Below are 13,831 nucleotides of genomic sequence, written 5' to 3'. Positions count from 1 at the left end.
AATTGGTCATTTTTTCTCATTAAAACCAGATAATTTCATATTTAGTTAATAGAATATGTGGGTATAACAATATTTACTTGTTATGACCTCAGAGCAATCCGGTTTTTATAGATCAGTGGATAAAATGACCAATTCACGTTTTTATATTTAAAGTCTGTACATTCCCTGTACATTCTTACAATGCAAAGTGAAACGTCCTAAGCATGTACTTGGCTACATATTTATTAGGTCAGGAACTTCCCTGCTTATTGAGGACTTAAGTTTATCTTCATTACAGTAGTTGACATATCAGATCCGACACCTCAACCTATGTATTAAACATAACAAAGTGGTCATTCTGGTGTCTGAATAAAGATTGCTCCAAGCAAGATGATGCAGGTAAACCTTGAATTTCAATACAATATAATAATATAGTCATAGGCTTGTATTGTAATAAAAATTGTATATCCGAAAGAATTTATGCTAATAACATAATATTTGTAGGCCTATGTTTAATATTTTCTGTATAATGCATAATTACGTACATAAAGAAATATATTTTGTTAGGTCAGTCCACCTGTGTTGACAGAAATCTGATATATGGTCATATGTAAAACACGTTTGTTCGTTTATGGCCATGTATAAGATTTTTGTAGCATGCAGTAGACTCATCTCAACGATTTCTATATATAGCTTATCCTATATTCTGTATGAATGATACACTGCAAACTAATATTCATTTTAGGTCATTATTTGCCCTCTGTCGGCTCAGCAGCACCAATGGCCGCTACAGCAATATAGCCTACAGTATAATATATGTGGTTTTACCCAAACATTTCTTGCAAAAGTTCTGCACTATGGATCATGAAAATATGCAAGGATATCATACAAGCTTATTTGATAAAAAATACTTTTTTGCCCCACTGTATATATATATATATTTTTTTTTTTTTTTTTTTTTTTAAAGGTTTGAGATGTTCCATAATTCAAGTGGTGGTGGACCGATCCGTCAGAGAAGGTGCAGAGTGAGAGAACCTAGACAACTCACTTTTAAAGTTTCTATGCTAAAAAGCGCCACCGTTTCCCATTGTAGATCACACAGGGGTGAGTTCACATATGTGAATACTTTTTAAAAATAATTTCATGCTTTTTGACATGAATGCTAAAACTGTTTTTTTTTTTAATACTTCCAGATTCCACTCCACCCTGCCTTATTGTGGTGCAACATGATTTGGGTGAAGAACAGTTCAAACAGGCACTAAGAGTTAATTTCTCTGATCTGCCAGAAGATTTTGAACTGTCAAGTAAAGTAAATAGCCAAAGACAGATAATTCCTTTGCAGTTGGAAAGTTTTACCCCAGATCAGATTCACTCAAACAATGCATTGGGGAAATCTGCCCTTTATATTCGTCTCACAGCAAGTTTGGCATCTTTATTGAACCACAAAAATATACTAAATGTCCTTTTACTCCACCTTTTACTGTCAACACAGAGCAAGTCTTCACTTTTTGGCTCTGATTTTACCTCTGTAAAACATACACAGTTTTACATAGTTTTTCATTCATATTGATGCCACTCTACACTATAGGTTGAAAGGGAGAATGGAATTGAGCTGTATGCACTTAAAATAAAAATCTGTATTTTGATAGTGTCTGGACGATATCACAATGTTTTTTAGTAATAATTTGTTATTGTGATTTACTATTTAAAAATGTTATTTTTCTAAAACATGCTAGCATCATGTGAAAGCATGTTTATTTATCTGTCAAACCATACAACTATCAAATTTCAAGGTTTTTCATATTTTTTTAATGCCAGGCTTTTATCATGCTAATATAAAGCATGTCTAGTTATTTTATGATTATGTTTGTATGATTTTTCCAGTAAGTTTCAATTTCCTTTAAAAAAACCCTCCCATGTGCCAGGTTGACAACACCACTGCAAGCGTGCTCACAGGAAGCGGCAGCCATACAGCCCACACCGCTGCAAGCGCACCCACAGGAAACTGCAGCCATACAGCCCACACCAACACAATCCCAACGTAAGTACACCCCATCCATCATGACTGTCAGGCTAGGTTCATGATAAGTGTACATTTAAAGCAAGATGTAACTTCAAGACGTGTTATGATATGTCTTATTAGGGACGAGTTCTATATAGAGTCATCCGGATCTGACATTGAAGTACTCCTGGCTTCTCCGGTCAGGAGGTATAATCCCATCGTATGTATTCTATCCATCCAATTTAATACCCACATATATTCATACTTACACACCTAAAATCAATTTAGTGACTCCAATTCACCTAATCTGCACGTCTTTGGATGGTGGGGGAAGCATACCAGGGAAAATACCTGGAGCTGACACAGGGAGAACATGGAAACTCCACACAGAAAGCCTCCTGGCTCAGTTTAACACCTACCACCAACCAGCTAAATGTCATGGTTCTGTGCAGTGCACACACAAGTCACGTGAAGACGAAGGTGAAAAGGGAATCAGGTTTTTAATATGACTTGAGATGAGGAGGTTCACACACAGGGTAACATCAACAATAACCGACAAACTAGAACTCAAAGGACAGCAACTAATATAGGGCAGATAACGAGGGGCAGACAGGTGAACAATGAATAATGGGAATAATGGCGGAGGCTCAGGAGGAGGACGGACAACCGGGAGGGGGCCAGCAGACAGAGACCAGGGAGGCGACGAAGGAGGGAGGAGACAGGAGGGACCCGGAGCAGGAGGAGCCTGGTAGGACCCAGGCCACAGCCATGATGACGGCCCAGGGTGGAGCCGACGGAGGGAGGAGCCATGGAGGAGGAATGGCCGCCGACTCCAAGGGGCCTACCGACGGCGGCAGAGCAGGTGGAGGAGGAGCCCGAGCCGGAGCTGGAGAGCAGATGAGCCCGGGCGAAGCCGAGGATCCGGAGGGCCAAGGTGGAGCCGAGGGCTCTGGCGACCGAGGCGGAGACGGAGCAACTGAGGACCCAGGTGGAGCTGGAGGGAGGAGCCCAATGGAGCCGGTGGGGCAGAGCAACGAGGCACAGCCGGAGGAGTGGAGTCCTGAAGCGATGGCGGGATGACGAAGGAGCCCGGTGGAGCTGGTGGGCCGATGGGGATGAGGGAGCTAGGAGCCGAGGTGGAGTCGCTGGGTTGGAGGGCCGAGGTGGAGTCCAGGACTCAGAGGCTGGAGGCGGAGACGAGGGATCCCCCAGCCACGACGCCGATGGAGACAGGCAGACCCGCGGAGATCCCACCGCACAGATGGTGGGCTGAGGGTGAGCAGAGGGACTGCCAGGATGCAGCGGTGGCAGGGCTGAAGTGGCAGGGATGATAGCAGGAGGCAGGAGAGGGAGGGTGGGTGGGAAATCCAGGTAGGTAGGCAATTCAGGGTAATTCGAGACTTCAGATGAAGGTGCAAGCAGAGAAGGCATGTCTGCATGAGTTTCCCAATCTATTAAATCCCCAGAGTTCTGCGACTGCTCACCCTCAGCGGCGGTGCAGTGGGCGGGGCTTTCTTCAGCACCCTCACGCTCCACTGTAACTTCCACTGTCGCATGCGATGTAGCCGGCTCTCGCACCTGATCGGACGGTCGATGAGGCTCTGGCTCCGCGGCAATCTCCAGCTCAGTCGCTCCTTCTTGCGATGGCTCGTAGGTTGCTATGGGCTCTGGCTCTCCGTCCGCGGTAGGCTCGGGCTGACGCTCTGCGGCTAGGGGTGATAGTGGGCTGGGCTCTGGGTCAGGAGTGGGACTGGTGTCATCATCCTCGAAGTCCACGGTCAGTGGGGATCCACAGGACACCAGTACCCACTCCACAAAGGTGGCAAAATCTCTCCGAGGACCATATCCGGACAACCGCGCTCTGCACTTGTCGTTCAGGCTCGTTCGGTAGAACGTGCAGAGGCAGTAGTCCGGGTAGTGGGTCAAGTTGGAGATTTCCACGAACAGTCTTGAATGGTCCTCGAGGGAAATGCTCCTCTGCTCCAGCATGAGGCGGCAGCAAGCAGGGTCATTCATGACAAAACAGAAAATAAAAACTGACAAAAACAAAATGAGGGGAAACACGCTGCTAAACTTAACTTTCGTTTGGGTCGGTTATTCTGTCACGGTTCTGTGCAGTGCACACACAAGTCACGCGAAGACGAAGGTGAAAAGGGAATCAGGTATTTACTATTACTTGAAATGAGGAGGTTGACACACAGGGTAACATCAACAATAACTGACAAACTAGAACTCAAAGGACAGCAACTAATATAGGGCAGATAACGAGGGGCAGACAGGTGAACACAATGAAGGTGATTAACTAATAATTAGACAATGGCAGAAACTAGGTCACACAGAGCACATGGGGAGCAAAACACACACAAGACAGTCCAGGGGTGTGACACTAAATGTGTTTTCATGTTTTAGCTGCAAAAATATGCTAAATGTAAACTTAAAAGTTTCACATATTAAGCCTGTCAAACTTAAAGCATTTGAAATTGTTTTAAACTTTTAGGCCAGGCTTTGTGAAGCAGCATAAAGGCTGTCTTCAAATTGTATTACCAGTTTCATATAATAGTCCATCACCCAAATGAACAATTATTTTAATGCACTTCATATGTTGGTAATAATTAGTTTATTTTGTATTTTCAGCTTGACAGAGAGCTACCAGCAATTCTGAAGGAGTTTCGTGAGGACAACCTGGACTTCTATTCCAACATAATTGTCATAGCAAGACGTAAAAACATTTTAAAGAGTGCATGTGTGACCCTATCAAGAGGTTGCTTTGAGTGGCACAAAACTCCCAATATTGAGTTTGTGGGAGAAATGGGAGAGGACTATGGAGGTCCAAGGAGAGAATTTTTCAGGTACATTAGAAATTACATCTATATAATGTCTACAGAGCCCTTCAAAAGTTTGGAAATGCCCTAGGTTTCAAAGTGGATTTTTGGACAATATCAGTTTAAGTCCTTGTTTGTTTTTGCTGTAAATGCTTTAAACAACATGAAAGCAATAATTAATATTTTTTGGATGACATAATGTCAGTGCCATGTGACAGTCAGACATGCCTCTTTGGCAGCTGTGACGTTTGATTATTGGATTAAATTGATCCGTAGCTGCTTTCAATGTTTACATTTTTATCAGTATGTGTGTTACCTGGGAATTGAACCCAACTGAAGCTTTGTGCTGATAATGCAATGCAATAACAATTGAGCTGCAGGAACACTTTTAGCTCATGGGGCTTTAGAAATATCAAGTTTTTTCAGTATTGAATACAGTGACAGTAATTTGATAGGTACATGTTTTCTTAAAATGTATATAATTATATAATTTTATTAGATAATTAATTAAAAGATGTTGTTTCTTATCAATGCAAACGAAATATGAAGGATTTATGATGATATGTTCCAAAATCCCAAGCCTAAGGTGTTTACAGATTTTTGTGACATTGTTTTCAGGTTACAGTACTTTACGTTTTTTTCCTTTTCCTTAGACTCCTCATGATTGAGCTCCAAAGCAACCTTGGAATATTTGAGGGCAAACCTGGACAGCTGCTCTTCAGCTACAATCAGAAGGCTCTAGATGAAAATAAATTGTACACAGCAGGAAGACTAATGGCCTGGTCCATAATTCACAATCGACCAAGCATGAAGTGCATAAACATTGAGCTTTTCATGTTAATGTGTGGCCAGAAACCAGACCTCAGCACATTTGATCGTACTAATTTTCTGGAAAATGACCTCGTAGAAAAGCTGGCAATGGTAACTTAAGTAATTTTACATGCCACATAATGTAGTTATGTGCTCATTTAAGGAGAACAATGTATTCAGTAACTAATAATTAATACTTTTTAAGGCTACATGTTTTTCTATGATTTTAGGTTGTCAGATGCAACACTGCAGAGGAGCTGACAGAGCTTAAAAACTCCCTGGGGGACTGGATTTGTGACTGTGGGGTACCCAACATTTTCACAGCCTCAGTGAGTGATCTGCCCACAATTTATGGGCAGTTAGTAACCCACTACATCTACCACAGGTAAAGACATAGTATAATTATATAATTTACATATAATTTATTGTAACTTCCAGCTGTCAAATTTCTCCTAAAAAAATATCCTAATAAGGTGCACAATGTTGGGTCTCCTGAATTTTAAAATAATGTCCACATTCAGAGTGGGCATGTTGTTGCATACATACAGTGGTGTGAAAAAGTGTTTGCCCCCTTCCTGATTTTTAAATGGTTTGCATGTTTGTCACACTTTAATGTTTCAGATCATCAAACTAATTTAAATATTAATCAAAGATAACACAAGTAAACACAATATGCAGTTTTTAAATGAAGTTTTTTTATTACGAAGGAAAAACTAAATCCAAACCCACATGACCCTGTGTGAAAAAGTGCTTGCCCCCTCCTATTAAATCATGAAAGAACTGTGATTAACCACATTATTTTAGAAAGCTGAGTTAAATTTCACTAGCCAAACACAGACCTGATTACTGCCAGACCTGTTGAATCAAGAAATCACTTAAATAGAACCTGTCTGACAAAGTGAAGCATGTTTAAAGAGCAACACATCATTCCGCGATCTTAAGAAATTCATAAACAGATGAGAAACAAAATAGCTATTATCCACAAATGGAGAGAACTTGGAACAGTGGTGAACCTTCCCAGGAGTGGCCGGCCTACCAAAATTACTGCAAGAGCACAAAGACGACTCATCCAGGAGGTCATAAAAGAACCCAGAACAACATCTAAAGAACTACAGGCCTCACTTGCCTCAATTAAGGTCAGTGTTCATGATTCAACAATAAGAAAGAGACTGAGCAAAAACAGCATCCATGGGAGAGTTCCAAGGCAAAAGCCATTGCTGACCTAAAAGAACACAAAGGCTCGTCTCACATTTGCCAAAAAATATCTTGATTATCCCCAAGACTTTTGGGCAAATATTCTGTGGACTGATGAGACAAAAGTTGAACTTTTTGGAGGGTGAGTGTCCCATTACATCTGGCGTAAAACCAACACAGCAATTCATAAAAAGAACATCATACCAACAGTAAAATATGGTGGTGGTAGAGTGATGGTCTGTGGCTGCTTTGCAGCTTCAGCACCTGGATGACTTGCCATAATTGATGGAACCATGAATTCTGCACTCTATCAGAAAATCCTGAAGGAGAATGTCTGGCCATCAGTTTGTGACCTCAAGCTCAAGTGCACTTGGGTTCTGCAGCAGGACAATGATCCCAAACTCACCCGTAAGTCCACCTTTGAATGTCTCAAGAAAAACAAAATTAAGGTTTTGGAGTGGCCAAATCAAAGTCTGGACTTAAATCCAATTGAAATGCTGTGGCATGTCCATTCATGCTTGAAAACCCTCCAATGTGGCTGAATTAAAACAATTCTGCAAAGATGAGTGGGCCAAAATTCCTCCACAGCGCTGTAACAGAATCATTGCAAGTTATCGCAAACGCTTGATTGCAGTTGTTGCTGCTAAGGGTGGCACAACCAGTTATTAGGTTTAGGTGGCAAGCACTTTTTCACACAGGGCCATGTGGGTTTGGATTTAGTTTTCCCTTCATAATAAAAAACTTAATTTAAAAACTGCATGTTGTGTTTACTTGTGTTATCTTTGATTAATATTTAAATTTGTTTGATGATCTGAAACATTAAAGTGTGACAAACAAAAAAAAAAAAAAATCAGGAAGGGGGCAAACACTTTTTCACACCACTGTATGTCATTAAATCCATCCATCTCTTTATGTTAGGAAATACTGAAAAAAATGTTAACATTTTAAAAGGGGTTTAAAAGACACTCAATGTTCCGTAATGTTATCGATTTGACTGCACTGGCACTATAGTATGAGAACTAAACTTGAACTGTAATGAACTGACTGATGACAACACCATTTTCCGCAGAGCTGCTTAATAGTTGATTTGATTTTGGTTCATAACTGATGATTTTTTTAAGTGTTCACCAGTTAATGTTTAACATATAATGTTATCTGTGGGCTCCTATTAAGGGTCATCAAATTTTTAAGGTTTAGACCAGTGGTTTTCAATCCTGTTCCTCAGGACCCAATGCTCTGCACATTTTGCATGTCTCCATTATCTGACACACTCATTTGAGTTCATGGAGCTCTTTCCTAATGAGCTGATGATCTGAATCAGGTGTGTAAATTAGGGAGACATGCAAAATGTGCAGAGCCGTAGGTTCCGAGGAACAAGTCTGAAAACCACTGGTTTAGAGATTTCTGAAATCTTTCTGAAAGTGATTCCAAGGATAATGTTACTCTGTGCTTATCGTTATAGTAGTGGTGTGGACTCTGCTATTCTTTAATATTGAGAATGATTTTTAGAACTATATCTTTATCGTTATCGTCCTTGGTGTGAACTGGCCTTAATTATTACTTTTTTTTTCTGTTCAGATTTGCGAGTATGATCCAGCAGTTTACCTCTGGGCTGAACTCCTGTGGCCGGTTGTGGGAGGTGGTGCTTAATAATTGGACAGCTTTCCACCCATTGTTTACAAACACAAGAGGTACACTGACAAGAAATGAAGTCAGAGACCTCTTCAGTATTGTCTGGAGTTCACCAGGGAGCAGCAGGCGAGACCTTGAGGAGGACACTGTCTTCCAGTGGGAGTGCTGGCTTATGTTGATTCAAGGCAAGTGTTTCTTTAACTGCACACTGTTTTGTAATGTAATTAGATTTTGCTTCTTGCCTTTTACATTTTCTTGTACACCCAATCAGAGGAAGATGTGGGCATATCCTTTGAGGATGTCCTAGTGTTTGTAACTGCAGCAGATTCTATCCCTCCACTGGGCTTTCAGCAAAATTGCCAGGTGGAATTTTATGACCAAGAGGAGCCAACCCGCAGAATTCCATATGCTTCAACCTGTGCCCTGACTCTCTATCTTCCAAGAGGTGTGTCAGAAGAAGAGGATTTTAGGGAATTAATGTTCCTTGCCATAAAAGGGTCTCTCAGATTTGGGAAGGTATAAGCGTCATCTTCTTAATCTTCGTTATGTTTTTAAAGTCAATAAGCAATAAGAAAAACAAAGACATGGTGGCAAGGACTCAATTTGTAAGTGAGGCAGGTGTCTGTCAAGTGTGGAAACTTAGGCGCACCCCATTTCAACCTAAAAACATTTTCTAACCTAAAAACATTTGGAAGAATGACTTACCACCATGTCATTGTTTTGCTTATTGCTGCAAATATTGCATGCCAGAAACAAGTGGATAGGAGGGGTTGAAACCCATCTGCTTCACCCTCACACAAAGACATAGCCTGTCACTAGAGAAGAGAATTGTTCAGAAGGGTTCATACAAGTTACTGTTGATTGAAGATGAAGATGAAGAGCAGTGATAAAATGACATGCAGATGAACATTTTAGAACTTTACATCTATAAGAATTGTGAACTTTCATTTTTACATCAAGTTTAAATGGCTTTACCTTGCCAAGTTTCCATTTATTTCCTTTCAGTGTTTTAAATAGAATATTATATTCTGGTGTTATTGTATTACAATACAAAACAAATCAATGCTTGTGTTCATTAAATAAAAACTTCATTAATGTTTTTGCAAACATCTGAATCTTTTATAACAGCTCTGGTAAAATTTTTGGGGCAAGATCTAAATGTATTTGCCAATGAATAAATCAAAAAACAATTTTGGTGTGGGAACTGGGCACTTTTATTTCACCAGCATTCCAGAAGACCTCAACATTGACGCACATTACCTTAAATTAAAATGACTACTACAATGTCTTAACATATTTACATATTAAAATAATGACTATTAAAGTCATAGCCGCAAGCTTGGCCGTATGTCACGTCACAAAAAAAATAATAAAAATGCTTATTTGGGTCCATACAAATGTAAAAAGGTGACCAAATTTCACCAAAAAATGGACACAGTTCTTTTGGTGTCAAGAAATAAAAACATGAAAGTGATAATGTATAATGGAACATAGTCTAAACAAACTTGAAAGGTTAGCTCTGTTTTGTTCATTTAATGAAAGTCAACCATAACATGCAGCCATAAGTTCTATTTTGGGGTGAACTCGTCCTTTCTTATGATTAATTCAAAGATGTCAAAAAAGACAAAACATTGCAAAGGATGTCTAATCCAAGTTCTGCTTGTGCACCACCAAGTGGATTAAATTGTGCAACAAGTTGTTCCAAGGTTGCATTGTCCAAAGTGTAGTGATTCTGTGGTACTGGTACTCTGTCTGGCCAGTCAACCATTGCTTCCCCCTGCATTCTTGATGTTGTTTCTCCTTGTTCAGATGGTCCTTGAACAACAGTTTCAGCTGCTGGCCCAGCTCCTCTGCCAAAGATTTCTTGCATTGCTGTGGTTCTTTGTCCTTGTTGTTCCAGGCAGCCTCGGACAAAAATCTGCATTGGGGTCTGATGTCTTTCAGTTCTCAGCCCATGGTTGTTCCATTGTCGGATGAAGGCAGTCAAGTCCCTGTTGATCCTTGGCAAGTAGACATAATGAAGAGCCCAGAGATGCATTTCATTGTCTATGTCCACTATACCTTCACTCTCCAGGAAGTGGAAGAGATTATAATAAACATTAGTCAATCCCCGCCACGTCACCCCAGAGCCTCTCAATACGCTGGTTATGAGTGCTCCTGCCTCTGATAGCACTGCCTCTCTCTGAGCCCCTGAAAATGTTCATCATCACACAGACATCATTGTTTTCTCCTCCATGATCTGTTCTGACCCTAGATGGCACTCCATACCTGGCCACAGCATTCAAAAAGCAATTCATTACAGTGCTGCTGCGGTTGTTGTTTGAAGCACGGAGAAAGACTATGAGACGACTGTAGCCATCTATACCACCATGAATGACAATTCTCCATCTAAAACATAACAGAGAAACGCTGTTATAATATAAGACATTAAGAACAAAAAGAAAATACATTACAGTGCATCTTCCTATAACAAATATTTTAATAATGGGAAGTTCATGAATACTTTTTTATAATATATACTTTATTAAATGTTACATGTATAAAACAGAAAAGCATAGTCATGTAACGTGTATATCTACCTTATCAATTTGTGGTTGCCATCAAGGTGCCAAAGGGAGTTTGGTCCAGCAACGCTGTACAATCGCCTCTGTGGTCTTCTTTGTGCCATTGCCCTTAGTGCAGCTGCCCTGGGGTTGGTTCGAATTAAACTCTTTCTCACTCTGTCTCTCTGCACCCGTACTCCACCTGCCCGTAACTGTGCCCTGACAGCCTCAGATCCAAGCTGATCATTCCCAGCCACAATATCTTTGATCATGTCATCAAGGGCATCATCAGTTACATCAGAATATGTCACAGAGTGATTCAAATTGAACCTCCTGAAACAAATTAAAATACAAACATAACTATTGTTTATCATCAAGATAATGTTGATCATTGCTCTCCTAGCTCAAATACTAGAGCATGGCGCTATAGCAACGTAAAGGTCATGGGTTTGATACCCAGGGAATGCATGAATTGAAAAAAAAAAAATGCATAAGTTGAATGCAAATACATAAATGTAAATACAATGTTCATTTCATGCACATCAAATAGTTTAAAATGAAATTAGCCTACATCTTGATGCAACTTACTTCATGCGTCGTTTCACTGTAGCCAAAGACACTTGCAGAATCTCTGCTATCGAAGGAAGAGAAAAACCACATGACTTCAGAAAAGAAAGTTGCTCTCTAGTGACGCTGTAATGGGGCACTCCTCTACCTCCACTACAGGTAAGTGGAGCCTGATAACTGGAACTGGCTGCAACAATAATAACAATGATAAATAACTGTAACCCTGTCAAGTTTTATAAGTCACAAAGGGTGGTTTATGTAGAAACAATATTAAGGGAATAAAATGTTTAATGCTCTTGTCAGAACAGCTAATGTAATAACCATGTATGTCCACTAAGTGGATCAGTGATCTTTGCTACAAGTTTTACTACAAAAAAACTAATCAAGGCTATTGATTATCCATGACTACTTAGCTTACACAAAACAATATATAACTACAGATACCGGTAGATAGATTTTGAATCATTTAATGTATATTCAAAGACATTCTGTTAAATAATGTCTAAACAGTCTTATATTGTAAGATGCAAAGCTTTTTAAAGTTTTACTTACCTTGTTGTTCATGCTGTCTATGTGTGTTAACTTCTGCGATATATTCCGCTATATCACGGAGTAACCGATCCGCTGCCGGTGTACCGACAAAACATGCTACCTATCAGATTGTGCTACCAATAAGTTTAGGGTAAGGGTAGGTGTGAACGGGTAGGGGCAGGTATGGACATTTAAAAAAGCCTCAAACTACATGAATAAGATGCTGGTAGCATAATCTGATAGGTAGCATTTTTCGCTATCGATTTGTGCTACTTTTTGAGAGTGCTTGAACCGCACGTCCTGATATTGCCAAGTGCGACGTGTTCCTGGGTCAACATCTTTGTTGACCCTGGAACAACATTGTGATTAACCAATCAGATTTCAAGAACCAGTTTATAATTTTTGTGAAGTTTAGGATTACAATCAGTGTTTGGTGCCTGTACATCAGTGTAATTCATCTATCAGTTCCTCTGATTTTAGGGATTACTCATGGTTAAGGTTAGGTTTAGGTGTAGGAATATGGTTAAGATTATATTTTTGGATTAAAATGTTGTTCCAGGGTCAACAAAATATGTTGACCCAGGAACACGTCGCACTTGGCAATATCAGGACGTGCGCTTGAACCCGCTGGACTGAAGTGAAAATGTTCTTTGATAATGTAAATGTTCTTTGCTCTTTTTGTACAATGAAAGTGTTATGGGCTAATTAGTGATTTACAATGTTTTTATTAAATCCACATAAAATACAAAGTCAGTTGTATTATATGTTTATGGTATGACACTCATTTTATGGTATGACATCTGGTACTTAAGTAAAAAGCAAAGTTTATGCAAATTTAATATTACTATTAGGCTACTTTGCCCATCGCCCATTATAGACCAACTAACATAATCTATAAAGGTGCAAAATGCAACAAGTCCTCCAACTCATACGACCGTAAAGGTCGTTTGTCACTAATATGTAATATCCTCAAATACGAACCATACGAGCGTTCCCTAGATTAGCGCCCCTACAGGCAACAGGAGATGCTACAGATACTTTCACCTAAATGCATTGTGGGTTTCTTTTAAAATGCTTGCTATTTGCGTTTTAAACTCTCCCGGCTATTCGAAGTGTTTTATTGCTAAAAAGATATGGATTTTAAATAACTTCAAGACACGTACAGGTAGAGTTTCCACCCGTCTCGTAAAGTAACATTAGTCGATCGTCCCGTATTTATGAATGAAATTATGTCGTGTTTAAAATCGATACTGTACACTGTTTGTCCCATTATTTCAACATGTTTGACGTTCAGATCACTAAAGTGGACCCTGCCAGCATAAAGTTAGTTTTCATTGTGATATTTGTTTGAAATTAGCCTGTGGTTGGAAAGTGATCATGTAAAAGTCCACACATTTACCATGTTTTTACCATAGTTACGTAGTTTTAATGTGGTATTTGTAGTTAAAACACGGTATCCACAACACTTACCTTGTTTCACCACAGTAAGTGTGTTTTTACTGTGTACTTTTTGTAGTTAAAGCACATAACACAATATTTACCATGTTTTTACCACAGTAACGTAGTTTTAATGTGATATTTGTAGTTAAAAACACAGTATCCACAACATTTACCATGTTTTTACCACAGTAACGTAGTTTTAATGTGGTATTTGTAGTTAATCACATAACTTGCCATGCCTTTAATACTTTTACGTAAAAAAAATGTAATTCAAAATTTTTTGTCTTGCAGTTTCTTCAGATCACATACAT

General features: G+C 39.6%; 1 protein-coding gene across 1 annotated transcript; it reads left to right on the top strand.

The window, feature by feature from the left end:
• Positions 1–369: 369 nt before the first annotated feature.
• On the top strand, positions 370–9,584 carry LOC131533076 (G2/M phase-specific E3 ubiquitin-protein ligase-like). The gene is made up of 8 exons (XM_058765132.1): positions 370–378; positions 1,905–2,020; positions 2,123–2,201; positions 4,616–4,830; positions 5,457–5,724; positions 5,844–5,998; positions 8,386–8,624; positions 8,711–9,584. Exons 1-8 carry the CDS (start codon positions 370–372, stop codon positions 8,959–8,961), a joined length of 1,332 nt encoding a protein of 443 aa, XP_058621115.1. The 3' UTR covers positions 8,962–9,584.
• The last annotated feature ends 4,247 nt before the right edge of the window (positions 9,585–13,831 follow it).

This window comes from Onychostoma macrolepis, chromosome 24, assembly GCF_012432095.1.
Source record: "Onychostoma macrolepis isolate SWU-2019 chromosome 24, ASM1243209v1, whole genome shotgun sequence".
Taxonomy (NCBI): Eukaryota; Metazoa; Chordata; class Actinopteri; order Cypriniformes; family Cyprinidae; genus Onychostoma; species Onychostoma macrolepis.
This window is presented reverse-complemented; position numbering and strand designations above follow the sequence as displayed.